At 53.1% G+C, this 27,758-nt stretch overlaps 1 protein-coding gene and 1 non-coding gene across 10 annotated transcripts; both read left to right on the top strand.

Moving 5' to 3' along the window:
• Positions 1-4,075: 4,075 nt before the first annotated feature.
• MOK (MOK protein kinase) lies at positions 4,076-27,333 on the top strand. 9 transcript variants are annotated; one of them, XM_045571978.1, is made up of 12 exons: positions 4,086-4,528; positions 8,646-8,760; positions 14,082-14,171; positions 15,589-15,659; positions 21,000-21,078; positions 21,205-21,253; positions 22,942-23,120; positions 23,796-23,978; positions 24,483-24,656; positions 25,156-25,249; positions 26,566-26,763; positions 26,850-27,333. In XM_045571978.1, exons 1-12 carry the CDS (start codon positions 4,522-4,524, stop codon positions 26,928-26,930), a joined length of 1,320 nt encoding a protein of 439 aa, XP_045427934.1. In that variant the 5' UTR covers positions 4,086-4,521; the 3' UTR covers positions 26,931-27,333. The 9 variants fall into 9 exon arrangements, with proteins under 9 accessions (XP_045427937.1, XP_045427934.1, XP_036267634.1 ...); XM_036411738.2 differs by having other exon boundaries at positions 4,091-4,528; positions 23,877-23,978; XM_045571981.1 differs by lacking the exon at positions 26,850-27,333 and having other exon boundaries at positions 4,076-4,528; positions 24,520-24,656; positions 26,566-26,713.
• On the top strand, positions 26,075-26,203 carry LOC118704293. Its single transcript, XR_004983366.1, has one exon. It is a non-coding gene; the product is annotated as a small nucleolar RNA SNORA33 (small nucleolar RNA).
• Positions 27,334-27,758: the final 425 nt, after the last annotated feature.

Consider the following 27,758-nt stretch of genomic DNA (forward strand, 5'->3'; position numbering starts at 1 on the left):
GGAGGCATGGGTCTCTGTGATCACTTCCAGGGACCAGTTGGGAAGTGAGACCTGCACAAATGCAGACCTGGGGGACCTGGGAAGGAAGACCCCGAGACAGAACTAGCAGCTGTGGCCAGCCACTCGGCCACTGGACATAAAAGGTTCAACTCCGAGAATCAGGAGCTGGAAGAGGAAACCTGGAGGGGAAGAGCAGGCTATGGGGGGCTGCTTCAATTGTGGCTGCAGGTGAGCTCAACCCGACAGGTGAGAGTGTGATACACACGTGCCATTGCTGAAGGGCAAACACTAAAAGCTAGAAGACTCCAGAGAAAGGCACAGATGGGCAGGAGGGAGTGACTTCACAGAGGCCAGCGCCCGCAGACAGGGGACACTCTGTGGGTAACAAATAATAATGGAACCTGTAAACTCCCCACTGAGCCCCTTCACAAAAACCAACCTGCAGAGCATACTCTGACCACACATTATGCTCAAATGTAACTTATAAAAGGGAAATTAGCCCAGCCGGCACCACTCAGTGGTTGAGTCGACCGATGAACCAGGGGCTCGAGGTATGAATTCTGGTCAGGGCCCAGGCCCAGGTTGCAGGCTCAGTCTCCAATGTGGGGCCTGCAGGAGGCAGCCCATCAGATTCTCTCCCATCATTGATGTTTTTCTCTCTCTCCCTTTCCCTTCCTCTCTGAAATCAAGAGAAAGATAATTTAAAAAAGAGAAATTAGAATTCTGCTGAAAAATAATATATGAATACTCAGGTTGAATGTTTTCAACACCCAATTGGAATTACTTAACTACATCAGATATCTGAAATTCTGAATGTATTTGATGTCTACAATATAAACTAGAACTTAGGAGAGCATTTAAAAGGAGCAATGCCATTCATGTTGCTGCAGTTGCTAAGCACGTACATTAGTTCCAATGGGGCTTTCACACAGCTCTGCAGAGACCTCATGTTTGATCAGTGACTCAGGAGCAGCTCGGGGACGGACCCATGGGCTCAGGACACACTCTGGGTCCCATGAGGACGCTCCTGTCACCACAGAACTGGAGCTTCCTGGCCGCCCCCGGAGAGCTCGTGGCTCTGCACAGGGTCCAGGGCCGCCGTGGGCCGAGGCGCCATGAGGAGGCCCCGCACCGAGTCCTTCCCGGTGGCCTTCCGGCCAGGAGGGCAGCTGCCGTGGGGAGTGGCCAGGCCTCCTGTGCTCACGGCCATGGACCCTGAGCTGCAGCATGTGGTCAGGCAGATGGCTCCGTTCTGTCTGAGCCCAAAGCCTCTGGTGGAGGGTCCGGTCCCTCCAGGAGGACTTGGGCCGGGAAGCCCTGGAGCAGCGCCCTGAGGGGGCCACAGGCAGAGGAGGCGCCGCGCCATCGCCCTCTGCGGGGAGCGGCCCGGCCTGGGAGGAGGCGTCTCCTCAGGAACAACCCGCCTCAGAAGGCGCCCTGGGCGGCTGGTCCCGCAGAGCGGGGCGTCCACCCGGAGGACCGGCCTGAGCGGGGTCCTCAGCCCGCGCCCCGGGGCCCCGCTCCCCATCTTGTGCAGAAGCTGCCTGACTCCCCAGTGAGCACGGCTCCCCGCGGGCTGCCCGCCAGGGTCGCCCGCCGCCCCAGGCCCACGGCCCCCTCAAGGTTTCCCGGGTCCCGTGCTGCCAGCAGCCACCCTGGCCAGGCCCTCCTAGGCCCTGGACCTGCCATCTTCCCCAGGCCCCTGGCTGACTTCCTGCGGGGGCGGGACTTCCGGGCGCAGAGCGGGCTCTGGGAGAGGAGGGGAGGGGAGGGGCCCCCTGCTGGCTGGCGGCGGCAGTGCAGGGAGCCGCGCAGCCGCAGTGTGTCTCCTCTCCAGCCAAGCTGCACCAGGAGCAGATGGTGAGAGCAGAGATGAGTTCTCCCTTCTTCCTGGGAAGCCCTGCCCGTCCTGGCACAGAGGCCTCTTCTCGCCCTGCCACGGAAGGGGCCGTGCTTGTCGCAGGGCATGAATCTTGTCATACATGGGAGCACTGACGGGGAGAGAACATGCCCATAGGGAAAGGTGTCCTTGTGCCTGGGCGTGTATTTACCAGTATTTACAGGAAATTCCTGCTCTGCTGTTCTGAGACTGGTGTTTCCACTCCCCCTTGGGCTGCGTGCTTCCTCTTGTGAGGTGCGTTCTACAGTGTCCCCATATCCATTAGGTGGGACATAGGGACCGTGGCCTTCTTTGGGAACAGGGCCTTTGCAGGTGTAATCACGTTCAGAGGAGGCCTTGGGTCTTGGATGGGTGGGCCCTCACTGCAGTGGCAGGTGTCCTTGTAAGAGGGAAGTTAGACTCACTCACAGAGAGGAGGTCATGTGACGTGGATGCAGAGATGGGTGCGGAGGATGGGTCTCCAAGTCAAAGAATCAAGGACAGCTGGCAGCACCAGAAGCTGGGAGAGACTTTTCCTTGCAGCCCCAGAAGAACCAGCCTTGCCCTGATCTCCAGGGGGAGCGTCTCCCAGGCAGAGTGGGGAGCTCTGGCCCCTGCCCAGCTGCCTGGTCACTGTGTCCTTCACTCCTGGAGAGAAGCCACAGGAGAGGAAGGGACTCCCAGCTGCAGCCTCCAGGCTGGGGTTGAGGAGTAGCAGGCGGGGTGCCTGGTCACCTCCCATCCTGGGCCCTGACAGGTGGACCAGGGCTGGTATCTGCCAGAGGGCTGAGGACCCGTGTGCAGGGCTATGCCAGGGAGACTCAAGAGCAGGCCTGACAAAGTTCGTCTTCCGTTTGTCCCACCTCCTCCAGTGCGGCATGCAGATACTCAGCACCCTCACTGCCCCCACCCAAGTCTCTACAGCGTCTCCCTTCTATCCTCCACCCTGGAGCCCATGCCTGCCTCTCACCCAGTGATTTCCCTGGTGCCCGTTGGGAAGAGGGAGTCAGAATCCCTTTCTGTCAGCACATGTAACAAATGAAGTAAATCCATTTATTCCCACGGGGTGCTGGGAAGGGCTCTGGCCCACAGTAGCTGCTCAGTGAATGGATGTCAGCGCCCTCCCCAGTTGGTGGACAGGAACGTGTTCTTCTCTGGACCTGGTGAAAGGGCTGGTTGCAAACATACAATATGAATGACACAAGGGATGACAGGTGTGCAACAGGGCAAGTGGTAGGGCCAGGGTGCTGGTGTGCAGGCGTGTGTGTGTGTGTGTGTGTGTGTGCATGCAAGAAATGGGTGGAGATGTGGGCATGGCCAGATGTGAACAGCCTGCCAACTCATGCTAGGTTTTGTGTTTATCTGGAGCACTGGGAACTGGTGAAGTGTTTTAAGTGGACAAGTGGGTAAGATAAAAAAAAAAAAAATCAATACTATAGTTACCTATGTAATGTAGAAAGGGGAAGTCCTCTGTAAGCTCTTCCTTCCAGAAACCCAAAGGCCTTGGAGTAGGTAATGCAGACATTCACCTCTCTCCGTTACTTTTTACCAAAATTGGGTGCTCTGCGTGCAGTTTCCCTTTTGCTCTGGGTGGTAGGGCTTAGGCCTTTGTCAGACCTGGTGATCTGGTCCTAGGGCAGCTAGAGCAGAAATACTAGTAGCTTAGGGACCATGTATAAATCTATTTTTTAATTAACAGGTCATTCCCCGCTTCTGTGCCAGCTCACACTCACATTGAGAGTGCCTGCTCCTCATCCCCCTCCTTCACTGACTCCTTTCTGGGTTTTCATTTTTGCCCAGCTGGTAGGTGACAGGTCAGCATGGAGATGCCCTGTGAGAGGGGATGGGGGTGGGGGCCCTAGGCTGCAAGGTCACCCAAACCCCCTTCTCCAGCTCCCTTCACCAGCCGGCCATGGGGCCACAACCCAGCCGTCTTCCCTGGCCTCCACCCCATTGGCCCGGGTGGAGACGCTTCGGGCAGACCCCGGGTGCTGCCCTCTTTTCCGTCCCGCTGACCGCAGGCCCCTGCAGCCCCTGCCGTGGGGCCTTCCCAATGCACGCGCGGCCAAGGGGCTCGCTCTAACCCAGGTCTCTGCCCGCCACTCCCCTGCAGAAGAGGCTTCGCGGCTGCCTGCACCCTGCAGACCCAGTTCGCAGCCTTGTCTGGGACGCAAGACCCCATCGCCTTCATCTCGGCTGTCCCCTCCGCAGGAGCCTGGGTTGGCGGGAGGGATGGGTCTCACGCTCCCTGACTTGTCACTCGCCCGCCCGCCCTCTGGCTGGAACACTCCGCCCTGTTCCGCTGGACCAGCCCCCGCGTGGCTCAGACAGCTCCCCTGCGGCCCCCCGGCCCCCGCCCCAAGTGTCTGATCACCCCCGCCTCCCACCCCGACTTCGTGTCTGCAGAGCCGGCCGGGCCCCGAGTCCGTCGCTCCGGAGCCCCGCAGCCGTTTCGCGCACGCGCGGCAGGCCTCCCGGGGCGTCCCGGGCTGGGCGGTTGCCAGGGTGACGGGGACACAACATGGCGGCCGGGTCCTAACCCTCCGACCGGGACCACCGCGGAGGTCCTAGTTCGAGACCCCGCCTCGGAGCCTTTCCTCTCCGCCCGGGGCCGGCCGGGCTGGCCGCCGGCTCCGTCCGGGATGAAGAGTGAGTGCGGCCGGGCGGGGCCGCGGGTGCGGAGCCGCGGGGCGCTGGGAGCGAGGGCGGCGGAGGGCCCGGGGACCCCGACCTTAAGGGCCCGACTCATCGCCTTGAGGGGTGAGGGGGGTCCAGGCCCCCTGGGCTGGAAGAGCCGATGAGTCGAAGGTGCAAAAAAATTCCGACTCCTTTCCTGGGAAAAGATCAATGACGTTAGTGTAGTTGTAATGTGTCAAATTTGCATCATCGCCTAATTGTCAGCGAGCAGTGGTGAATGGCCTAAATTGTGTATATGGCCTAAATTGTGTATATGGCATAGACTGTGTATTTGGCATAAATTGTGTATATGGCATAAATTGTGTATATGGCAAGAATTGTGTATATGGCATAAATTGTGTATATGACATAAGTTGTGGGACAAAGATGTTAAAAATAACCCACTTGCCTCACTCACCCTGTACAAGCATTCTTACGCTCTCTTGTTGGATATTGTTGGCCGTCTGGCTCTCTGACGAATGCGCCCAGAGCTGTGGTTAGAAGGCAGGGTCTACAATTATTTATTTTGCAAATTTTTGAAGCTGCAGAAAAGTTGCAGGAAGAGGTCCTTGCATGTTGATAAACCCTTCACCTAGATGCCCCACTATGTTCTGGATTTTCTCCCTAAGCGATGTATTCGTTTTTGCTGAACCTTTGAAAGTTCGTTGCAGACAGCGTGACATTTCATCGCTAACAATTCAGCAAGTGTCTGCTAAGAACAAGAACATAGTCCTGCACAGTCACAGTGTAGCTAACACGTTGACACAATACTGTCATCGAGTATGCAGTCTATAATTCAGATTTCCCCAGTTATTCCAATAATGTTCATTATAGGTGATTTTATTCTTCCCAGGATCCAGTCAAAAATCACAAATTGGAATGTTGATATCCTATTTCTTGGTCTCCTTTAATTTGGCACTGCCCAGCCTTTTGTGTCTTTTTTTTTTTTAATACATTTTATTAATTTTTTACAGAAAGAAAGGGAGAGAGATAAAGAGATAGAAACATCGATGAGAGAGAGACATCGATCAGCTGCCTCCTGCACACCCACTACTGGGGATGTGCCGGCAACCAATGTATATGCCCTTGACCGGAATCGAACCTGGGACCCTTCAGTCCGCAGGCAGACGCTCTATCCATTGAGCCAAACCGGCTTTGGCCTTTTTTTTTTTTTTTTTTTTTTTTAATATGTTTTTATTGCCCAGCTGGTGTTGCTCAGTGGTTGAGTGTAAACCTATGAACCAGGAGGTCAAGGTTGGGTTTCCGGTCAGGGCATATGCCTGGGTTGCAGGCTCGATCCTTGGTGTGGGGCATGCAGGAGGCTGCGATCAATGATTCTCTCTCATCATTGACGCTACTATCTCTCCCTCTCCCTTCCTCTCTGAAATCAATAATAAATGTGTGTGTGTGTGTGTGTGTTTATTGATTTGAGAGAGAGAAGAGGGAAAGGGAGAGAAAACACATTGATTGGCTGCCCCCTGCTGTCTGCTTTTGGTTGTTGTTTTTAAAGAAGTCTGCTTCACTTGATTTATCTGTGATAAAACACAAATTGGAATTTGTTGTATAAAATTTCCTCCTCCCATCTCAAATCTGAATTCCTCAGGCCACAGCCCGGCTTTCAGGAACTGGCCCCCGTCCCTCTGGTGAGCTGGGTGCCTCTCCCTCTAAACGGCTGTTGTAGTGTGAGGGCAGTTCATTGTAAGCTCCTTGTGCTGTTAGCAGTTAGCCAACGGCTTCACTGGTTTCTTAAAGTTCTTGGGAACTTTTTTTTATTTTTTTTAATTTAGTAAATCTTTATTGTTCAGATTATTACAGTTGTTCCTCTCCCCGCCCCATAGCTCCCTCCATCTGGTTCCCATCCCCCCCCCATTGTCCTCATCCATAGGTGTATGATTTTTGTCCAGTCTCTTCCCGCATCCCCACACCCCTTCTCCCCAGAGAGTTGTTAGTCCACTCCCTTTCTATGCCCCTGATTCTATTATATTCACCAGTTTATTCTGTTCATCAGATTTTTAATTCACTTGATATTTAGATTCACTTGTTGATAGATATGTATTTGTTGTTCATAATTTTTATCTTTATGTTTTTCTTAAAGTAATATAAATTCATTTAAAGTAATATAAATTCACACACATTTAAAGTAATATAAATTCTCACACATTTAAAGTAATATAAATTCATCTTGAATATTGAAAATTACAGAAAAGTATAATGAGCAAATTAAAATCACAATCAATCCCACCCAGACAATATATACTGTCTTTTAAATTCTTTTACACCTTTACAACCCATCTTCTATGCATGTGTATGTATTTGTAGGGTCATTGCATCCTTTTCTCCCTTCATATTAAATAATAGCTGAACATTTTCCTTTATCGTTAAATGGGATTTGAAAGCATGGTTTTCAGTGGCTGCATAATATTTAGCTGGTGGCTATTCCATAATGAATGTCATTTCCTTGATTTCAGCTACTTAAGCTTTAGCATCCTCGCTGTCGTGACACTGTGACAAATGTCTTTGACTATGAATCTTGCTCGGGTCTCTGTTGGTATTCTCGGGATCGAAACCTGGAAGTGTAACTGCTGAGCCAGGGATATGGATTCTTAACTTCCTAATTCTTTTTCCTACTTGAACACGCAGTTCAGCCCAACCAGCTTGGCTCAGTGGTTGAGTGTGGATCTATGAACCAAGAAGTCACGGTTCGATTCCCGGTCAGGGCACATGCCTGGGTTGCGGGCTCAATCCCCAGTAGGAGGTGTGCAGGAGGCAGCCGATCAAGGATTCTCTCTGATCATTGATGGTTCTATCTCCCTCTCCCTCCCTCTCTGAAATAAATAAATAATTTGTTTGTTTGTTTTAATGTGCCCTGTGGAAGGGGTGTGGGAGAGGCTGCCTCCTTGAGGCTGAACAGTTTCCCAGGCCTGCTCTGTGCTGATGCAGGTTTGGGATCTGAAAGTGACGGGCATTTTTGTTCAATAGGGCTTCTGCTCTATTATTTGCTTCTGGTGAGTTCTGCATGTAAGGTTCGATTCTAGACCTACTTCTCGAGCTGCTTTGTTTCTTTTTAGTCTTGCTCTTCCTCTCTGTATCTCCTTCCACCGGGGCCTCCAAGAGTCCCTGAAACCACATCCCAGCATTGCTCTTCCCGGGCCAAGGGAAAAGGCCCAGCAGCCCAGCAGCCCGGCAGACACTCGGTCTGGGGAAGGCAGCAGGATCACCATCCACCAGGCTCCCCCTGGTCCAGCCTGCTCTCTGCATTTTTCAGGTTTTTGTTAGCAGCCACAGCCCTCTCCAAGATACTCCTGTCTGAGTCTGTCGGGTTTGGTTTGTAAAGCAGAAACTAGGCATTTTAAGCAGAAAGGCATCTGCCATTGTAAAACCATTATCAGTGCAGGGGGCAATGGTGGCGGCGGCGGCACAAGGCCAGGGGCCGCTGCTGTCAGTTCCAGGAAATCAGGAATTGCAAGAATCGCAGGACGCTGGGCGGCTCAGCTGGGCCTCGGCGGGACCAGAGAGGGCGGCCTTCAGGAGAATGCTCCGAGGTGCTGGTGCAGCGTCCCCTCTGCCGAATGCCCAGGCCCAGGTGAGCGCTCCGCCAGAACCACCCCAGCCGGAGCCTGTGCCTCTGCTTCCCACACCTCCTGGGGCCTGAGCCTCTCATCACCCCAGGCTGCCAATCACGTGGTTCCCTGCTGGTGGGGGGGAGGGGGGGATGGGATTGCAGAGAGAAAACAAAATGGGGGAATGCGGAGCCTTGGAAAAAAGGAGAAATCCTCAGTACAGGATGCCAATTATCTTTTTTTTGAAATGTATTTTTATTGATCTCAGAGAGAAAGTGAGAGGGAGAGAGAGAAACATCAATGATGAGAGAGAATCCTTGATCGGCTGCCTCCTGCACGCCCCCTGCTGGAGATCAAGCCCGCAACCTGGGCATGTGTCCTGACCAGGAATCGAACCAAGACCTCCTGGTTCATAGGTTGATGCTCATAAACTGCCGATTACCTTACAGGTAAAAGGTTCACTGTCTGGAAAGAAGTACAAAACACATGTATAAATAAAACCTCATTTTTATAATTGTTTGTATTTATAGACTACAAAGCAATTGGCAAAATAGGCGAGGGAACGTTTTCTGAAGTTATGAAGATGCAGAGCTTGAGGGATGGAAACTACTATGCATGCAAACAAATGAAACAGCACTTTGAAAGGTAGGCGATGAGACGAGTTCACACAGAATGCAGCCTCGGGTTTAAATCATCAGGACAACTTAGTATTCGTGGGAATATTCTGTTCATGTAATATGTACAACAGTCAAATTTCTTTAGGCAGTGAGGATTAGGGCTAATTTTATGTTTGTTATACTGGATTTTATTTATGTCCCAGTTTACTGTGATATCAATGATTAATTGCTTACAAAAAAAATTCCAGTTGGGCCAAAACCGGTTTGGCTCCGTGGATAGAGCGTCGGCCTGAGGACTCAAGGGTCCCGGGTTCGATTCCGGTCAAGGGCATGTATCCTGGTTGCGGGCACATCCCCAGTAGTGGGTGTGCAGGAGGCAGCTGATCGATGTTTCTCTCATCGTTGATGTTTTTAACTCTCTCTCCCTCTCTCTTCCTCTCTGTAAAACAATCAATTAAAAAAATATATATATATATGGCCGAAACCGGTTTGGCTCAATGGATAGAGTGTCGGCTTGGGGACTGAAAGGACCTGGGTTCGATTCTGGTCAAGGGCATGTACCTTGGTTGCGGGCATATCCCCAGTAGGGGGTGTGCAAGAGGCAGCTGATCGATGACTCTCTCTCATCAATGTTTCTAACTCTCTATCTCTCTTCCTTCCTCTCTGTACAAAATCAACAAAATATATTTAAATATTATATATAAATTATATATATTAAATATATATAAATATATATTAAATATATATTAAGTATATATAAATAAATATATATTAAATATATATAAATAAATATATATTAAATATATATATAAATAAATATATATTAAATATTATATATTTATATATATATATATATATATATATATATATATATATATATATATAAATTCCAGTTGGAAAACTATGCCTCTCTTACACAGTCTGTATGTTCCTCAGAGTTCTGGGTATTGGACTTTTATAAATGAAACCTTTGAGGCCCTTGTGATTGTATTAATTTTGAGTCATTTAATGTTCTGAGAAATAATTTCCAAGGAGGGCTGGAGAAATCAATTCCCTGGGGTGACAGTGTGTGGAGAGGGGGCTCTCTGACTAGGGCCTAGTCCCTTGCAGGAGTTCTGGGGCTGTGTCCCTTGGAGTCTCTTAAAGTCCTTGTGGTTGCCCTTAGCCTAGATTAGTGGTCAGCAAACCGCGGCTCTCGAGCCACATGCAGCTCTTTGGCCCCTTGAGTTTTTAGCAAAGGCCAGCTTAGGAGGACTCTAATGAAGTTAATAACAATGTACCTACCTAGATAGTTTAAGTTTTAAAAATTTGGCTCTCAAAAGAAATTTCAATCATTGCACTGTTGACTAATGAGTTTGCCCACCACTGGCCTAGATCACACTAAACAGTCATTACATACTACTGGAATAATGGGTAAATGCCAGCTTTGTCACAACTGTTACGTTTTTCAATACAGACGCCTGAAGCTCATCTTTTAAAATTGTTATTTATTTTTTTGTTTTATTGATTTCAGTGAGAGGAAAGGAGAGGGAGAGGGGGAAAGAAATATCAGTGAAGAGAGAAAATCATTGTTTGGCTGCCTCCTGCACACCCGCTACTGGGATGGAGCCTGCAACCCAGGCATGTGTCCTGATTGGGAGTCAAATCATGACCACCTGTTTCAGAGGTCACCCTTAACCACTAAGGAACACTGGCCAGGCGAGGCGAGGCTTTTAATGTCAAAGAAATTGAAGTCTCTAAATATCTAAAGCACATTTTTAAAAAGCATAATCATCCCCCTCTCCCTCCCACGTTGGTGCAGAGCCTTCTGAAGTGTTTGGGGTTATAAACCTTGATTTCGGACTCTCAGTGTGAAAAAACCGTGTCTGAGAGCAGAAAGGAGTATAGGGCACTAGTGGTGCCCAAGAGTGTGGAGAACAGTAATTTAATCCTGGAGACAGCCCCACAGGGTCAGAGTCATCTTTCCTGTCCTGTGCAGGAGAGCAGGTGCCGAGGGGTGTGACGCAGCTGACGGCTGTCACTCCAGGTCCTAGGTGGGCAGAGCCAGATTTGAATCCAGATTCCTCGTCCTCACTGCCCACAGTGTGTGGCCGTTACCTGCTCTGCTGAGACAGCTGTGGCTGGTCTCCTGCCTTCCTCTGTCACTTCTTCCCCTGTGGGACAAATATTACTCTTCTTCTTTTAGTCTTCACCTGAGGATATTTTTTCCATTGATTTTTTTAGAGAGAGTCGAAAGAAAGGAAGAGGGAGAGAAAAAAAAAAAGAGAGAAACATTGATGTGAGGGAGGCACATTGATTGGTTGCTTCCTGCTCTTGCTTCGACGGGGGCCAGAGATCTAACCCGCAACCCAGGTGTGGTCCCTTGACTGGGAATCGAACCCGAGCCCCTTCAGTCCGAGGGTTGGTGTTCTAACCACTGAGCACCCTGCCAGGGCTGTCAGAGTACTCCTGATAGAGAATTGGATGCAGTGTCCTGACTGCCTGGCGTGTGGGAGCAGACTCAGACGGCCACATTGGAGAGACAGCCCCGATGGCAGCAGCAGGGGCGAGACAGTTGCCTCAGAAGAGAACCAGTGCCACTGTCGGGCTCAGGGGTAGGCCTGCTTGCCGACAACAGGACTTGCCAGCTGCTATTTCAGAGAAGAGACACAAACAAAAAGTGGGCTGACAAGTAGCCTCCCCACTCGGGCACTTTGGTGGCGGCTGCGGAGTCAGAGCCCTGCATGGCACGCTCGCCGTGGAGCCAGCGTCAGTGCGTCCTCTCGGCCCAGTCGTCCCCTCGGGAAGGGAGGGCTCTCTGGAACGCGGCTGAGAAGTCAGCCAGGGTCAGTCTGCCTTAAGGGGCATTCCCGTGAGGGGTGGCAGACACTCCTGTCACCCCTGCCCCTCGGGAGGAGGTAGCATTACCTAAGGAGGACACTCCTCCCGTTCCTCCATCCACCAGGTTCCCGACACACCAAAAGGGCTCCCTGGTGTTAGCCAGGCCAGGGTCTCCAGGTCTGGGCCGTTGTCACTGAATGCTGTTCTTGCTAGGGTTCAAATACAGCACAGTGTTTTGCAGACCAGCTGTAAACAGGATGAACTTGACAGGAACTGAACCAGGATCAGTGTAGCAGCTGCAGAGAAGAAATCAGTCACACTGAGCCCCTGAGCCCGGGCTTCCTTGTTGTGAGGGGCTTGAGGAGCAAGCGAGGGAAGGACTAGGTCAGTGGTCTGCAAACTCATTACTCCACAGAGCCAAATATCAAGAGTACAACGACTGAAATTTCTTTGGAGAGCCACATTTTTAAAACTTAAACTTCTTCTAACGCCGCTTCTTCAAAACAGACGTGCCCAGGCCGTGGTGTTTTGAAGAAGAGCCACACTCACGGGGCCAAAGAGCCGCAGGTGGCTCACGAGCCTCAGTTTGCCGACCACGGGACTGGGAAGTAGCTAGCAAGGTGGGCGTGCACTTAATGTTCAACAGACGGCAGCCTCGTTGCTGGATGTGTCATCGTTTGATGTAGTTGAGAACAATTCTTGCTCTTTGCCTTCACTTTAAAAGTGGTTGATTGGAACACATTTTTCTTTAAAAAACCCATAGTAAGTAAAGATTTTAAATAAAAGTACCAGAGGACTTGTGTTCCTTTTTAATAAAGTGCCACAGGATTTGTGTTCCTTTGCTTTGCTGTCGAGTCTGGGAGCGTGGGAGGCGTCTGCAGTGTGACCACACTGTGGATGTTGCTTTCCTGGGAAGGGAGCGTGGGCCTGGGCCGCTGGTGGCTGGTGGCTGATGTGTAGATGAGAGGTCACCTCAGGCTCATGTGGACAGGTGTCCGCAGCCGTGCAGACCAGACCCGAGGGGACTGGACTCCGGGTTTATTCTGTGAGCTCTTACACACATGTTCAACCCAATGCTGCCGTTACTTATTTAATAAACGGGCCAGCTCCGGCCACGGGAGCTCTTCCAGGCTGGCTCTGATTCTTCTTCCTTTGGGACTACAAGATTCTGTGGCTCCTCTTGTATTTCCCTGCCCCTGGGACCTCCCGTGTCTCTAAGGAGCCTTGTCGCCTTTTATTGGAGAAAGATACTTGGGAACAAGACTTTGGCACCAGATGTGCTCCTGGCTCCTGGGATGTCACTACCTCTAGGCTTCCTCAGGAGACGAAGCCAGTGTGCGTGCGCACGGATCCATTTACCCGCCCCTCTGCCCCTCCCTCCCCACACATCTACCCAGCCGTCAGTCTATTCAAATAACCATGAGCACGTACTGACATCAGTAAGTGGCTTGCTTCTAAAGAATCCTCTATAATAAAAGGCTAATATGCAAATGGTTGTCACGCCCTCACACATAACGACTGATCAGCCACGTTGATTTACAGTAACAGAATACTGTTGGCTACATCACCAAACTGGATGCCGAGCTTCATTCTCTGTTAACAGAATCTCACCAGTTCAAAGGAAGAAGATTCGCACAATCACTTCCTTTCAGAACCTCTGGGATGAAAGTGTCTGATGGCTGAGGCCTCATTGGATGTGAGCGCTTGGGTCCAGGCTCCAGAGGGAGAGCCGGCAGCCTCAGGCCTGGGCCGCTGTTGCACTTGCATTGACGGATTTGGGGTGAGAACAGGGTGTCAGTGTAGCTGTCTTCTTAAAGAAAAACCTGCAGACATACCTGCTAGAGGGCGCCTGTCACCAGGTGAAGGAAGTTGACAAAAACGACAGCCTTAAGTAAGGAAGGATGGGTCTGTTTGTAGAAATTTAAAATGCTTATTTTTGCCAAAACCAGTGTGACTCGGTGGATAGAGCGTCGGCCAGCAGACTGAAAGGTCCTGGTTTCGATTCCGGTCGAGGGCATGTATCTTGGTTGTGGGCACATCCCCAGTAGGGGGTGTGCAAGCGGCAGCTAGTTGATGATTCTCTCTCATCGATGTTTCTAACTCCCTATCCCTCTCTCTTTCTCTCTGTAAAAAAATCAATAAAATATATATTTTTTTAAATTTCTTTTAAAAAATAAAATAAAATGCTTATTTTTACATTGCGGGTTGGTTAATTCCCATAAACTGATTCATAGGAAATTTTAATATCTCTATTTATATTTATTAATAGTAAAAGAAACTACCAAGGAGCTTGATGGGAAAAAATTGAATTTATATCCAATGCTCTAAGAACCTTGATTTTTATAAGATAATGCACAAACATATGTTTAATTTCTACTGCTAAGAGGAGAAGTAAAACCTGATTGTCTTGCTTGAAGTATTTGTGAGTTTGTCAGTTTTGATCAGGGATGATAGGTAATGATTTAATAGCCCAGATTTTAAACTTGGCCTGAATGATCAATCAGCTGTTTGTTTTTGCCTACATGATAGTATTGAGCAAGTGAACAACCTCCGAGAGATACAAGCACTGAGGCGCCTGAATCCACACCCAAACATTCTTACGTTGCATGAAGTGGTTTTGTAAGTATATTCGGGCCTTTAAAATTTATCTAAATCTGATGATAATGGTCAAGTCTCTTTTTAAGAAAGAAAATCATGGTTGGCATTATAGATGTTTTGTAACCCAGAGTGTCAGCTGACTCATAAAGTGACTCTGGGCCCCTGAGGCCTCGGTGTGAACTCTAACCTGACCCAGTGGGTGTGAACTCCGACCTGACCCACTGGCTCTGGGTCGTGTCTGGGACGTAGTGGGGGGATTGGCTTCCCTCCCCTACCACAGTCATCTGCTCATCGCTGCCGTCTCATGGAGCCTTTCATGGAGCTTCTCTTGATATGTCTTTAGGGAATTTTTTATTTCCGGTCTAACCATAGGACAGTTTCCCTAAGGCTCACCTGCCCATTTGGAAGTCAGGGCACAGCTGGTCCCAGGCACCGTGCCCAGAGCGGGCTCAGCCGGGGTTCCAGGCCGTCTCCCTGGGCCAGCGGCACCGATCCCTGAGAAGGTGGCGTGGCCTTTAAAACTGCCCAGAAGCGGTGGTCTCTGACAGCTAAGTGCGGCAGTGCCCGTCAGAGGCCCGGACCGTGTCAAACTCAGTGTCCACTGTCCTGTCGCAGCGTGCGGCCACCTGGCCTGCGGCGTGCTGAGCCATCGGCTTGGCTGCGTTTAGACACGGCCGTTCGCATGTGACAGTCACCACTGCCTGAGGGGAGGCGCTTTCCATGCGCTTTAGAAAGCGCTCTGTCCAGAATGGCCTGGGCCTCCTGGCAGCCCTGAGAGACGTGGGGGGGGGGGCCCAGGAGGCACCCTGAGCAGCCTGAGGTGTCACAGGCTACCCTACCGGGGGCAGAGGTCCCTTTTGGGGCTTCTTGAACCCAGAGGAAGCTGGCGGCGCAGCCAGAGGCCTCTGTCCCCACCCTGGGCAAGATGTCACTCAGGGCAAAGCCACTCCTCCTTCTCCCGTTTCCCCTGGCTTGTCCGGGACTCTGTTCTCCACGCCCCACCCACCCACCCCACCCCCATGGTAATGTGTCACATGGAGGTGATGGAGGTAAATTAAAACGAAGACTGCATTGCAGGCAGGAATTAAATCCTTCTCTCTCTGGTTATTCTGGTTGGCCTGCCCCCAGCCTCATTTCTTCTCTCTCTTGAGAGTTAATTTTATATTGTCAAGACATATATGTCTTTTTTGAAATGGGGAGGGGGCTCTTGAAGTGGGGAGGGGGCTTTTAGAGTTTGTGCCTTCAGCAGGACTTTGCTATTATTTTAAGTTAATTTTACCTGAAATGTAACTTCTGCTCCAGTCATTGCCCTCCAGGCTCTGCCTGATGTGGGGGTGCTTTATCTTTGCACAAAATGTTTACAGATGAATTAAATATTTGATTATATTTTCTGGTTGAAACACGAGAAAACATTTTAAAAACCTGCTTTCTTCCTCAGTGACAGAAAATCTGGTTCTCTTGCGCTAATATGTGAACTTATGGACATGAATGTTTATGAACTGATACGAGGTACGTGGAACCATCTGGAAGCTAACGTAAGAACTGACGGTAAAGCTTGTAGTTCATCCTGGCTGGCGCTCAGGTCGATGCACCGGGGGCAGCCATGTATAAACACAGGGAATCTCACCTGCCCCACATCCGCCCGGGGAGCAGGGGGTGGTCCCTGGTAAATGAAATGGGAAGGAAGGCCGCCAGCCGAGAGCCTGGCCGTGCATTGGAGAAGAGGATGGCGCTCAGCGAGCTGGGGCCTCACCTGTGGTCCCCACCTCGAGGGTCCCTCTTCCCTCAGGCTCTGCTGCTGATCCACCTTCTGTTCTCGCCTCGGAGTAAGGCGGGGCTCGGCCCCCAAAGAACCCCTCATATGCAAGGGAACCTCCTTATCTTTGGATCCTTCCAACGTCTCCCGAATGACAGACAGGGTGCTCATTCACTGGCTTTGTTTGGAACAGTGAAGCCCTGTTTAGGAGAGCAAGCGGGAGGAGGGAGGAAAGAGGGGGGACTGGCCAGGCGGCTGGCTTTGGAGGCTCACAGAGGTCACCTGAGGGGAATGGAGAGGAGGAGGCAGCCGTTTGGCCCACATTTAACAATTGTCCCGGGCGTGTGACCTCACGGTTGGTTAGATGTCAGGACAAGTGAGCCTTGTAAATGTCACTGAGAAAGCCCGGAGGAAGTGCTGCGTTTCACAGGTCACACTGAGCAAGAAAAGAACCTGCTCGTGTCACGCGAGGGGCTGCTTATGGCTTGGGGTGGAAGTCCGCGGCAGCCCCACAGACGCTTTAAAGCGGCCGGCCACGCTGCGCCTGCCGTGAGGAGCCCGCGCTGAGCACGCCCGAGGGGAGTGCGCACTTGGTGTTTTGTGAAGCGGGAGCGTGGGACGAGCCTCATGGCTCATTGACGGAGTTCACATGTGATTTGAAACACGTGGACACGTTTTCCTACATGCATAAAAGTTTATGTAAACTGTTTGGACGCAAAAGCTTTTGGAACTTTTTGGGGAAGATAGAAGATGTCTATCTGGGACCCTAAGGTGTTTCTTAATCATTACAAAAGGTGTGTATTTTACCCATAGGTTTAATCTTGTTTTAAATGCAATTCTAACAGATCTGGCTTCTTGGTCTAAAACCTATTTAAAATAGAGCTCTTAGAAGGAGCTTCTAGAACTTGGCACACCAGCAACAGCAGGAAGTGACAGGGCAGTCCATCCTTGGGGGGGAGTGGAGGGGCCTGGGGTATAGAACTTACACGTGAGTGAAAACAACACCAGAGGGTGAGAGCCGTCTGGGCGAACAGCTGCACGTCTCCGGGTCCCACAGGACACGCTAGGAAAGGCATGCCCCACGGGGGCGGGGCAGCACCACTCCAGCGCACTCAGGAGAGGCAGGAAGGTGAGTCCGGTGTGTCTGAGAATCCCATTTAAAGCGATCGCAGTGGAGAAGGGTTGGCATTCAACAAGGAAACTCATTTACCTGGGAATCTCACCTGCCCCGCGTCGGCCGGGAAAATGAGGTGCTGCCACATGGTTACACCTGCTGCCTGTGCCGGGCCCTTCCCGCCATCCTCCGTGTGTGTAGCTAAGAGAGTGCAGGCGGCAGCCCACGCAGCCGGGAGCATCACCACGGCCTCGCCAGTCCCTAATAGCAGTGCCGGTGCCAGTGAGCCCGAGTCTTTCCCCCGGGGCAAACCTGCCCTCCCGCTTCCCTGTCTCAGGGCAGGGCTCGGTGTGAGGCCAGTGCCTCACGTTAGAATTCTCAGCGTTGCTTCCTACAGTGGGTAGCTCAGAACTCAAGGCCATGGGGTCATTTCCGGCAAGCTTCTGTGCATCTAGACATTGGAGAAAGCTTTGTTCAGAAGTAAGAGTCTAATTTCCGGCAGTAGGGGAATTGTATCGTTGGGGAAATTGCATCCATTTCTTCCAGCATCTGCCTCCAGGGGGAGACTTGGAATAGGCCGTGCGATGTGGGTGCGGGGCCACTGGCCCACCACACAAACCCGGTGCCGCCCACAGGCCGGTGCCCTGGTGGTGAGGGCGGCCTGGAGTCAGAGACGTCAGGACCTGGGAGAGCGGCAGCAGCGATGGTCAGGCCAGCACTCGGTGCTGGAATAGCTGCCTGGCTTCAGAACTGTGAACCTGAATTTAGGGCAGCATGGTTAATTGCCTAATCTGAGCTACGATTCAGATTATTCCGTGGGGTTTAAAGCGGGAGATAGGATGGCTGGTGGTTGCGCCTGAATCTAGGAACCAGGAGGTCATAGTTTGATTCCCGGTCAGCGCACAAGCCCAGGATTGGGGCTCCATCCCCACTAGGGGGCGTGCAGGAGGCAGCCAAAGGATGGTTCTCTTTCATCATTGATGTATCGATCTGTTTCTCCCTCTCCCTCCCTCTCTCTGATATCAGTTTTTTTAAGAAAAGAAAAAAAAAAGTTTAAACCAGGGGGAGGGTATGTATTGATTGGTATTTAGACCAGTGTTTCTAAAACTATAGCAGAAAACCGGATTTGGTTTTTACTATGTTGCGACCAGACCACGTGTAAGTGCGGTAATTGCCGGGAAAAGGGCTGTGGGCTGGACGTCACAGCAATGCTGAACTGCTGCCAAAGCTGCCGCGCAGTGGCTGTTCCTTCCCGCCATCCCGCTCGGACTGGGGGTCCCGAGGCCGGCGTCAGTGTGCGGCTGTGCCGAGGAGCACCTGCAGCGGCTTGTCGGGCTGCAGCGTAAAGAAAGGGACCCGACACAGCGGTAGGGTCAGCCCTCTTCTGTAGGAGTGCATTCCCTATTAGCTTAACTCAGCGGTCGGCAAACTCATCAGTCAGCAGAGCCAAACAGCAACAGGACAACGACTGACATTTCTTCTGAGAGCCAAATTTTTTAAACTTAAACTTCTTCAACATAGACGCGCCCAGGCCGTGGTACCTTGTGGAAGAGCCACACTCAAGGGGCCAAAGAGCCGCATGTGGCTCTCGAGCCGCAGTTTGCTGACCATGGGTTTAACGGGAGGGTTTTAGCTCCAGTTCATTTCCATGGACAGCTCAGGCCGTGTGCTGGGTTACCACGCAGCTGCTGACAGTTCTGCCTGGCCTGACTGTGTCAGAACAGTTCAGCTGTGTGTTTCTATTTCATCAGATCTGACCACTGGTTATACAATGCGCATTCCACTGTTTTTAATGTACCGAGGGGAAAGAAAGAAAACATTGCCAATCCAGCTCTGACACGTACGCAGGAGTGTTATCGATGTTAGAAGAGGGCCCTTTGGGATCTCCTTAGCCGGCTCCCGTGTCCCTTTGTGCACGTGTGCAAAGGAAAGTCGGGTGAAGGGAGTCAGTCGCGGGCTCCTCACACCTCCTGGGACGCAGAGTGATGGCTGGCTTTGCTCTCCTTACGTGTCAGCCTGCCGTTCAGGGTGTAGGTGGCGTCACCTTTTATCCCTGTGCCAGTGGCACCGTCCTGGCGGTTCTGGTGCTTCTGGGGAGCCGTCGGGCACCGTTGCGGCAGCACGGACCTCCCACATGGCGGAGCACACACCAGTCAGAGCAGCGCGTGCCCGGGGTGCGGAGAGGGCGGGCAGGCGCTGTGATGGGGCGATCAGTCCTAACCCTGAGGGCCGCTGTGAGAGTCCAATAACACACGCGCTGAGAGCTAAGGCTGTGCCTGACTCGCTGCCTTCAGCAAACAGCGGCAGCTGTTATTATTTGACAGTTCATAGAGGAGCCAGCTCCTCTTTAGAGCGAGGAAATAGAATTTCAAAGAAGTGAGGTAGCACTCGCCTCAGATGAGCCGCTTCAAAGAGCCGAGCTGGGAGGACCGGTGCTTGAGTGCGGCCGTGGTTGCTGAGGGGGTGCTGGTCACAGCTCAGGCTCCTCGCTGAGTCTAACGCCTCACCTGCTTCCCTCTGCCGGTCCCGATCGCTAACCGCGCTCAGAACAGTGGGCCACGGCCGAAACCGGTTTGGCTCAATGGATAGAGCGTCGGCTTGGGGACTGGAGGGTCCCGGGTTCGATTCCGGTCAAGGGCATGTGCCTTGGTTGCGGGCATATCCCCAGTGGGGGGTGTGCAAGAGGCAGCTGATCGGTGACTCTCATCGATGTTTCTAACTATATCTCTCTCCCTTCCTCTCTGTACAAAATCAATAAAATATATTAAAAGAAAAAAAAAAAAGAACAGTGGGCCACGGTGCCAGGCCCTCCTTCGCCAAGCACCGCGTGGTGCGGGGCCACGGCCTCTGGGCCTTCGGGCTGTGCCATGGTGGACCCAGTGTGCACCTCCAGCCTGACCCACAAAGCCAGGCCCAGGCCTGGGGACCGGGCCCCATGTGGAAAAGGGGGGAAGGGGAGGTGATTGGCTTGTCACAGTGCAGGCTACACATCTCCTCTGAGGCCTGACAGCAAAGCCGGAGTTTAGCGTTGTGTTCACATTACTGGTACTGAACTCGACATTCTTTAGAATCTCCCTAATGAGAAAATTAACTTGGAAAAACTTCCCTGGTCAGGACAGCTAAGAGAGACGAGGCGCCTGTCTCCATCAGTAGCTCCGCTCCATCAGGCAGGGAGCCTCCAGGGCGGGGGAGGGGAGGTGCCAGGGTGCGAGTGGATGGGGGTCCCCAGGAGAAAGGATGGTGGCCCTGAAGAGGCTCCTCCACTGGGGGCTGCAGGCGGGGAGACACGCAGGGCCAAGGTCTTCCGGGACTAAAACAAAGGTCTTCCTGCACTTCTGTTAGCCTGAGCTCTCCCCCTTTGAAACGGAAAGCTGCACCAGACAGGACCCCCGGCAAACTCTGGGTTCCCCAGTGACTGCTGGTGGCCCCAGGCAGCAGGGGGAGGAGGGTCCGGGAGGAAGGCTTACAGACTAGGCCACCTGTGAGTCTTTTTTTTTTTTTTTTTTTTTAATATATTTTATTGATTTTTTCACAGAGAGGAAGAGAGAGGGATAGAGAGTTAGAAACATTGATGAGAGAGAAACATCGACCAGCTGCCTCTTGCACACCTCCTACTGGGGATGTGCCCGCAACCAATGTACATGCCCCTGACCGGAATCGAACCTGGGAACTTTCAGTCCGCAGACCGACGCTCTATCCACTGAGCCACGCCGGTTTCGGACACCTGTGAGTCTTACCCGACGCAGCCCTCACCGCCCTCAGAGTGCGAGCACCGGACCCCTGCGACTTGGTCCCGTGAGATTCCGAGGGGCTCCTTTTGTGGTGCCCCCCGTGTTCCCTGCAAAACGGCTCAGGCCATTTCTCACAGAGGAAGTTAGGCTTTCACACAGAATTAAATAAAAGCAGATTCCGCCTTTTATTTCAAAAGAGGGTCCGAGGACCCCTAGTAATCGTATCTGGCTGTTTCCTGACTGCCCAGGGAGAAGACATCCGTTATCAGAAAAGAAAGTTGTGCACTACATGTACCAGCTGTGCCGGGCCCTCGATCACATGCACAGGTACGCCCCGGAGACACAGCGGCCCGCGGTGATGGGAGGCAGTAACAGTCATTAGGAATGCAATGTGAAGGCGTGTGAATGAACGGGGTACAATTAATTCTATCCTTCCTTTTATATTGAACGCAGAAATGGAATATTTCACAGAGATGTAAAACCAGAAAATATATTAATAAAGGTAAGGGCTTTTATACAAAAAGTTGATATCAGAATAAAGGTAGAATGTAAAACTTTTTTTAAAAAATATATTTTTATTAATTTCAGAGAGGACTGGAGAGGGAAAGAGAGAGAGAGAGAAACATCAGTGATGAGAGAGAATCATTGATTGAGCCAGCAACCCGGGCATGTGCCCTTGACCAGAATTGAAACTTGGGACCTTTCAGTCCGCAGGCCGATGCTCTATCCACTGAGCCAAACTGGTTTCGGCTAGTATGTGCTCTTTTTTTGGTCTGGCTTATTTCACTTTGAAATTGTCCCGCAGTTGTTAGGTGTTCTGTTTTCCCGTTCTTTCTTCTCTGCCTTTCGGTTCGGGTTGTTGCTGTTAGCCTGTCTCCCAGCCCCCTAAGTCTCTCCCTGGCTGTGTTTGGTTTATCAAGAACCCAGCAAAGTCATTTTTTACTTCTGCTGATTTTATTAAATTTCTAGTGTTTCCTTATGATTCTTTAAAAAAAAAAAAAATATATATATATACATATATATACATATATATATATATATATATATATATATACCATTGATTTTTTTACTGAGAGAAAGAGAGAGGGATAGAGAGAAACATCAATGAGAGAGAAACATCAATCAGCTGCCTCCTGCACACCTCCTGCTGGGGATGTGCCCGCAACCAAGGTACATGTCCTTGACCGGAATCGAACCTGAAACCTTTCAGTCCGCAGGCCGACGCTCTATCCACTGAGCCACACCAGTTAGGGCATCCTTATGATTCTTAGGGTTTCCATCTCTCTGTTGACGTTTCCCACCTGAACTTGCATGTTGTCTACTTCTCCCATTTAGAACCCTTCATAGGTGAATCAGATTATTTTATTTTATTTTTTTAAATATATTTTTATTGATTTCAGAGAAGAAGGGAGAGGAAGAAAGATAGAAACATCAATGATGAGAATCATTGATCGGCTGCCTCCTGCACACCCTCCACTGGGGATCGAGCCCGCAACCTGGGCATGTGCCCTGACCAGGAATCAAACCCAGGACCCTTTAGTCTGCAGGCCAATGCTCTGTCCACTGAGCCAAACCGGTCAGGGCAGTCATGGTCACTTTAAATTCCGTCTGATAATTCTGAAACCCATGCCATGTCTAAGCCCAGGCCTGACGCCCGCTTTGTCTCTCCAGCCTGAATTTTCCCTGCCCTTTACCAGCCTTCCGCTTTCTGGCTGAGAGCCTGACGTGACCGGTTGGGGAATGGCGACCTCGCAGAGCGGGCCTCTGGCCTTCTGGCTCAGAGATAGGCTGTGTTTAGTGTTCGCGGGAGCGTACGTGCGCGAGGCGGCGGTCCTTGGCCGCGTGTATTCTGTTACCTGAACGTGAGGGGTGAAGGAAATGGAGGCAATATCCCGAGACCCGCCTCCCCCGTCTGACTTGCCCGAGTGGCGCCGGGGCGTCAGCCTGTGGTGTGTGACTCACCCTTAGACTGCAGACGTTGGGAAATGGCTGTGAAACAAGTTCCCCTGAATAGAAGCACCACTTCCTCACCTTCAGGGTCAGGGTCAGGGTCAGGGTCAGGGTAACTGGCATTTTACAAGCCAGGTTAGACGCTAGTGTTTTCCCGTTTGCACATAAACATTTGAGATGGCTTATGTTACAAGAACGACCCCATGAGCCGTCCTTTGTCCCCGCCTCCTCCCCCTGCAGCAGGAAATCCTGAAATTAGGCGACTTCGGGTCCTGTCGGAGCGTCTATTCTAAGCAGCCGTACACGGAATACATCTCCACCCGCTGGTACCGGGCCCCCGAGTGCCTCCTCACCGACGGCTTCTACAGCCACAAGATGGACCTGTGGAGCGCGGGCTGCGTCTTCTACGAGATCACCAGGTAGAGCCCGGGCCAGCGCCCCCGTGCCCGCGCGCCCGCGTGCCCACGGCAGGCCCGCGCCAGGCCTCCTCACAGCGCCATCTCCCAGCCACCCCGAGGCCGTGACTGCCCTAACTCCCAGAATGGGCCTGTGCTTTCTGTGTCCTCAGTGACGTGATGCATTACCAAGCTAGGAACCCAGCAGAAATGTGCTTACTGCCACCTGGGGGGCCCGCCGGCAGGGGGCAGGGGGCCTCTGGGTGAGGCGGGGGTGATTATCCAGCACATCCCAGTCCTCACCATCCTGCCAGCCCTATGCCCCGCCTTCAGGCCTCACCACCGGAGGCAGCATGGCCTGGGAAGAAGGGAGGAGGCGAGGAGGGTGTGGAGGGGAAGCAGCCCTCGCAGAGGGCGAGGGTGGGGCAGCTCCCCAGGCTCACGGTGCCTTAAGGACCGGGGTGCATTAATGTCTGGGCGATGCATTAGACAGCCCAGCAGAGGCAGGGACCCAGGTCTGTTCCCGCCCGCTCAGCTGACTGCTTCAGGAATGCAGGACATGGGTTCACACCCTTCTAGATCATTCCTATGAATAATTGTTAGCTTTTGAGAGCTGAATTGTGACGTCACTGACGCTAAGAGTGCCAACAGACCTCCCTTTCTCTCGTGCTAATGAAATGCCATGCGTTAATTTGGAAGGACGTTTCAGGACGTCGGTGCCGCGGACGGCCAGGAGGAAGGGGACTGTCCTAACCTCAGCCCCTTGTCACGTTCTTCCAGTCTGCAGCCCCTCTTCCCGGGAGCCAACGAGCTGGACCAGATCTCCAAAATCCACGACGTCATGGGCACCCCCGCTGCCAAGACCCTCACCAAGTTCAAGCAGTAAGTGCCCGTGCTCCCAGGAGCCCCGAGGGGACCTGGCCCTGCCAGGGCTGGCAGCACCCTCTGTCGGCCGTGCAGCCCCTCAGTCCTTGGGGCCCCCGGGGGGTCCGAGAGGGATGCTGTCCCTCAAGCAGCACACACAGTTCCTCCCGCCTTGCCGAGACCCGGCAGTGAGTTGCTGGCGCTGAACAGTCGCACCCTTTCCCAGCACTGGGAGGCCTCTAGGTGGACTGCCCCGCACTGACACCGACCGTCAGGTTGTGTGTTGGTCAAAGATGAAGCTCGGTCAGAGGGGCGTCTGTTAGAATGCTGAGCCACATTGGCCCGACCCGACACTGTCCCCCGAGGTCCACAGCTCCCATGGGGGCCACTCTTGGGTGACATCACCTGCGGGTTTGGACCCTGTGTATTCTGCCCCTTTAGGTCCCAGACTGTCCCCCCAGGGCAGGTCCCTGTAGAGTGACAATGGCATGATTGTTTATTATCATTGGGCTTTTAATACAGGTCGAGAGCTATGAGTTTTGATTTTCCTTTTAAAAAGGGATCAGGAATACCTCTACAGACAGCCAATCTGTCCCCGCAATGCCTCTCCCTCCTGCACGCCATGGTGGCCTATGATCCCGACGAGAGAATCACTGCCCACCAGGCCCTGCAGCACCCCTATTTCCAAGACCAGAGGTGGGTGGTCTGGGTGACAGGGGGCGGGTGCTGGCTGCTGAGCCACGGGTGGGGGTGTGGTGGGCCGCCCAGTGGGGTCCCTGGACAGCTCTCCCTGTCCTTTTCTGGAATCTCTCCCAGGAGAGGCTGTTAGTGGCGCCAAGGGAGGGCTCTGCTAAGACTGTGGAGCCGCCCACACCACTGTGAGGCTGAACTCGCTCTCAGGTCTCAGCACATGGGCACACTGATTTGAGTCCATGCTCTGAGCTGTCCGACTCCACACCCCTGTCCATTCCTGCGTGTGACCGTGGAGATGACATCTGACCCAAACCTTGAGGCGGGGCAGGGGTGGGGGCCTGGGGCAGGGCCACTCCAGCCCAGAGACAGTGGCTGAGACAGAAAAGGGAAAAGGCCCTCAGATAGTCCGAGTGGGAAGCAGAGCGGTGCCCGCGCTGTGACAGCACGCCTGGAGGCAGCACCCCTGTGTGCGGTGCTCAGCGGCCCCGTCTTCCCCCTGCAGGGCCGCGGAGAAGCAGGCTCGGGGCGGCCACCGCAAAGTGGCACCGGAGCTGCTCAGTAACAAGTGGCAGATTTCCAAGGAGGGCAGCAAGCAGGTACGGAGGGAGCGGGGAGCTGGGAGGGGTTTGGGGGGAGGACTGCACCCCTCAGGTGGCTGGTGTCTCCCTGCGAGGGCTCCATTGTCCCCCTCTTCCTGCCCCACTAGCTAAGGGTCAAGGACAACACCTGTGAGCAGGCCAGAAGTGGGCGGGGGGGGGGTCCTCCAGCCCAGGGGTCACTCCTTGTGCCCTCAGACCCTCCCAGAGGGGGCACAGAGAGCTGCACACCGGCCCAGTGGCCCTGCTCGCCAGTGACCGCCCAGAGCATGCCGTCTGCTCGGCTGGAGCGGGGAGCCCCTCGGGCTCCAGGCGAGCGCTCCTCCCCGTCACAGCGGCTTAGAAAGGACAGCCTCCCTTGGCAGCACCTTCCTTTCTGTCCACGGGCCACGTGCTCGGCCCCCAGTGTTGTAGTCACTCAGTGCCACGTCCACTTGTCCCTGCTTTTCCTGCTGTCACTGCGAGCGGGGCTGGGGCCGCACGTGCACCTGCAGCCAGGCTGCTTTCCGGAACTCTGGGCGCCCGGCCCACGCCCACACGTGTCTGCGAGGCCAGAGAGCAAGCCCTGTAGGCTTTGCGGCCATACGGCCTCGTCTCAGCTGCCCGCAGGGACGATGCATAAAGGAATGGTGGGGGGAGGTGGACGGGAGGCGGTGGCCACAGGAGAGCTCAGAGAGGGGTGTCAGATCTGTCTTCAGAGAGGGGACAGGAAGATGAAAAATGAGCTCACGTATTCCCATAAAACTATGGATGTTGACATTAGAATTTCATAGACTTTTCATGCCATGAAAGTATTTTCAACTACAAAAAAAGTAAAAGCCACTCAAGCCAGCCAATGAGTCTGCTTACCTGAATGTGTTGTGCAGAAATTTAGAGAAAGCTGGCAATAGTAAAGCCATGTTACGAGCCTTAAAGACATTGAAGTCATTAAGGTCCCTGAAAATGGCAATAAGAAGTTTAAAAAAAAAAAAGTAAAAGCCACTCAGTTCATCATCCGCACAAAAGCAGGAGGCTGCAGGCTGGCTGACCTGGGAGCTGGCAGTAGGACCCCCACGGCCTCGGCTTGGCCCCAGCGCAGGCTGGCCAGCCCCGTGGCTGCACCGGGGCCCAGACCCACATGCACCCACCTGAGGGGCGGACGCCTCCTGCCCGCTGTGGGGCCACCTCACTTGGGGTGGCCAGGACGCCTGCTGTCTAGTCACACCTCATGGTCAAGAAGTTCCTTAGGCAGAAGTGGCACCAAAGAACCTCTCTTTTCCCCCGGTTGCCGTGGAGACACCACCGGTGTGCTCAGCTGGCCTGTGTTTTGTTTCCAGAAACAGTCCCTGAAGCAGGAGGAGAGCCGGCCCCGCAGACAGGGCCCGGCCTACCTGATGGAGCTGCCGCAGCTGAAGCTCCCCGGGGCCACCAAGCTCTCGTACTCCAGCCCGGCGCTGCAGACGGTGTTCAGGCCCGGCGGGAGCGGGAAGGTCCCGATGCTGAGACCCCTGAAGTGTGGGGCCGCAAACCAGAAGGTAGCGCCTCGTTAGCTCCCCCCAGCGCTGCTCCCGCCGCCGCCGCCGTCCCGGCCTCCACTGACCGCCTGTCGTCTCCTTTGCAGGCAGATGCACAGAAGGACATCAAGCCTAACCTGAAGCAGTACCACCTGCCCACGATCGAACGGAAAGGCGGGGGGTACTGAGCAGCGCGTCCAGCTCACCCTGGAGCATCAGCGCGGGCTCGGTCCTCCGGGCCCGGGTCCCGGGCCCTGGCGATCACAGTGCACACGCCAGCGGCGTGACGGCCCCAGGCCTGGGGCCGCCGCCCGCGCTCCAGCCGAAGGCAGCCGGACTGTATGTTCGCTCTAATACACGTGTAAAACCACCTCCCTCGAGGGTGCCATTTCACTTTTGTAACCGAAGACTTTGAGACGGGAAATCTTTTGTATTTTTATATGAATGCACACAGAAGTTAGAGTTTATATTTGTTGTTTAGGCTTGGCTGCCCCGCGGGCTCTGCGTGGGCTTCAGCACATCGCCAAGAGCACTGAAGCACGTGGCTGCGTGAGGATAGGCCGACTTTCATTAAAGAATAGCCCTCGTCACGGCAGTTCCTTGTGGTACCGTTTGCGCTGACCATGTCACCACCCCGTCCTTTGTTTTGGCTTTTGAGAACAGATGGAGGATTGATCTTGGGTGCGGCTTGGTTTTGTTTCGCTGGAGAAGCCCTGAGAGGAAGCCCAGGGAGCTGTGGCCGGTGCCACCCAGGGAGCCGCAGCTGGCACAGTGGTGCTGGGCACGCGGGCAGAGCTCCTGAGGTCCAGCTGGCTCCCGTGAGAAGAGAACGCCGCTTCCTGCTGGGCTGGGGGCGCTGCTGACAACTAGTGGGCACAGCAGAGCTGGTGCTGCAGAGACGCGTGGGGCCGAGAGCAGGGTGTGGGCCCGGCCGCCGGCAGAGCAAAGACCCTGTGGAGCCCCCTTTTGGTCATTGTAACCTAGTCACTGAGTGTTCCTTCTTCTCTTCTCCAACT

This window comes from Pipistrellus kuhlii, unplaced genomic scaffold (genome assembly GCF_014108245.1).
Source record: "Pipistrellus kuhlii isolate mPipKuh1 unplaced genomic scaffold, mPipKuh1.p scaffold_m20_p_41, whole genome shotgun sequence".
Classification (NCBI taxonomy): domain Eukaryota; kingdom Metazoa; phylum Chordata; class Mammalia; order Chiroptera; family Vespertilionidae; genus Pipistrellus; species Pipistrellus kuhlii.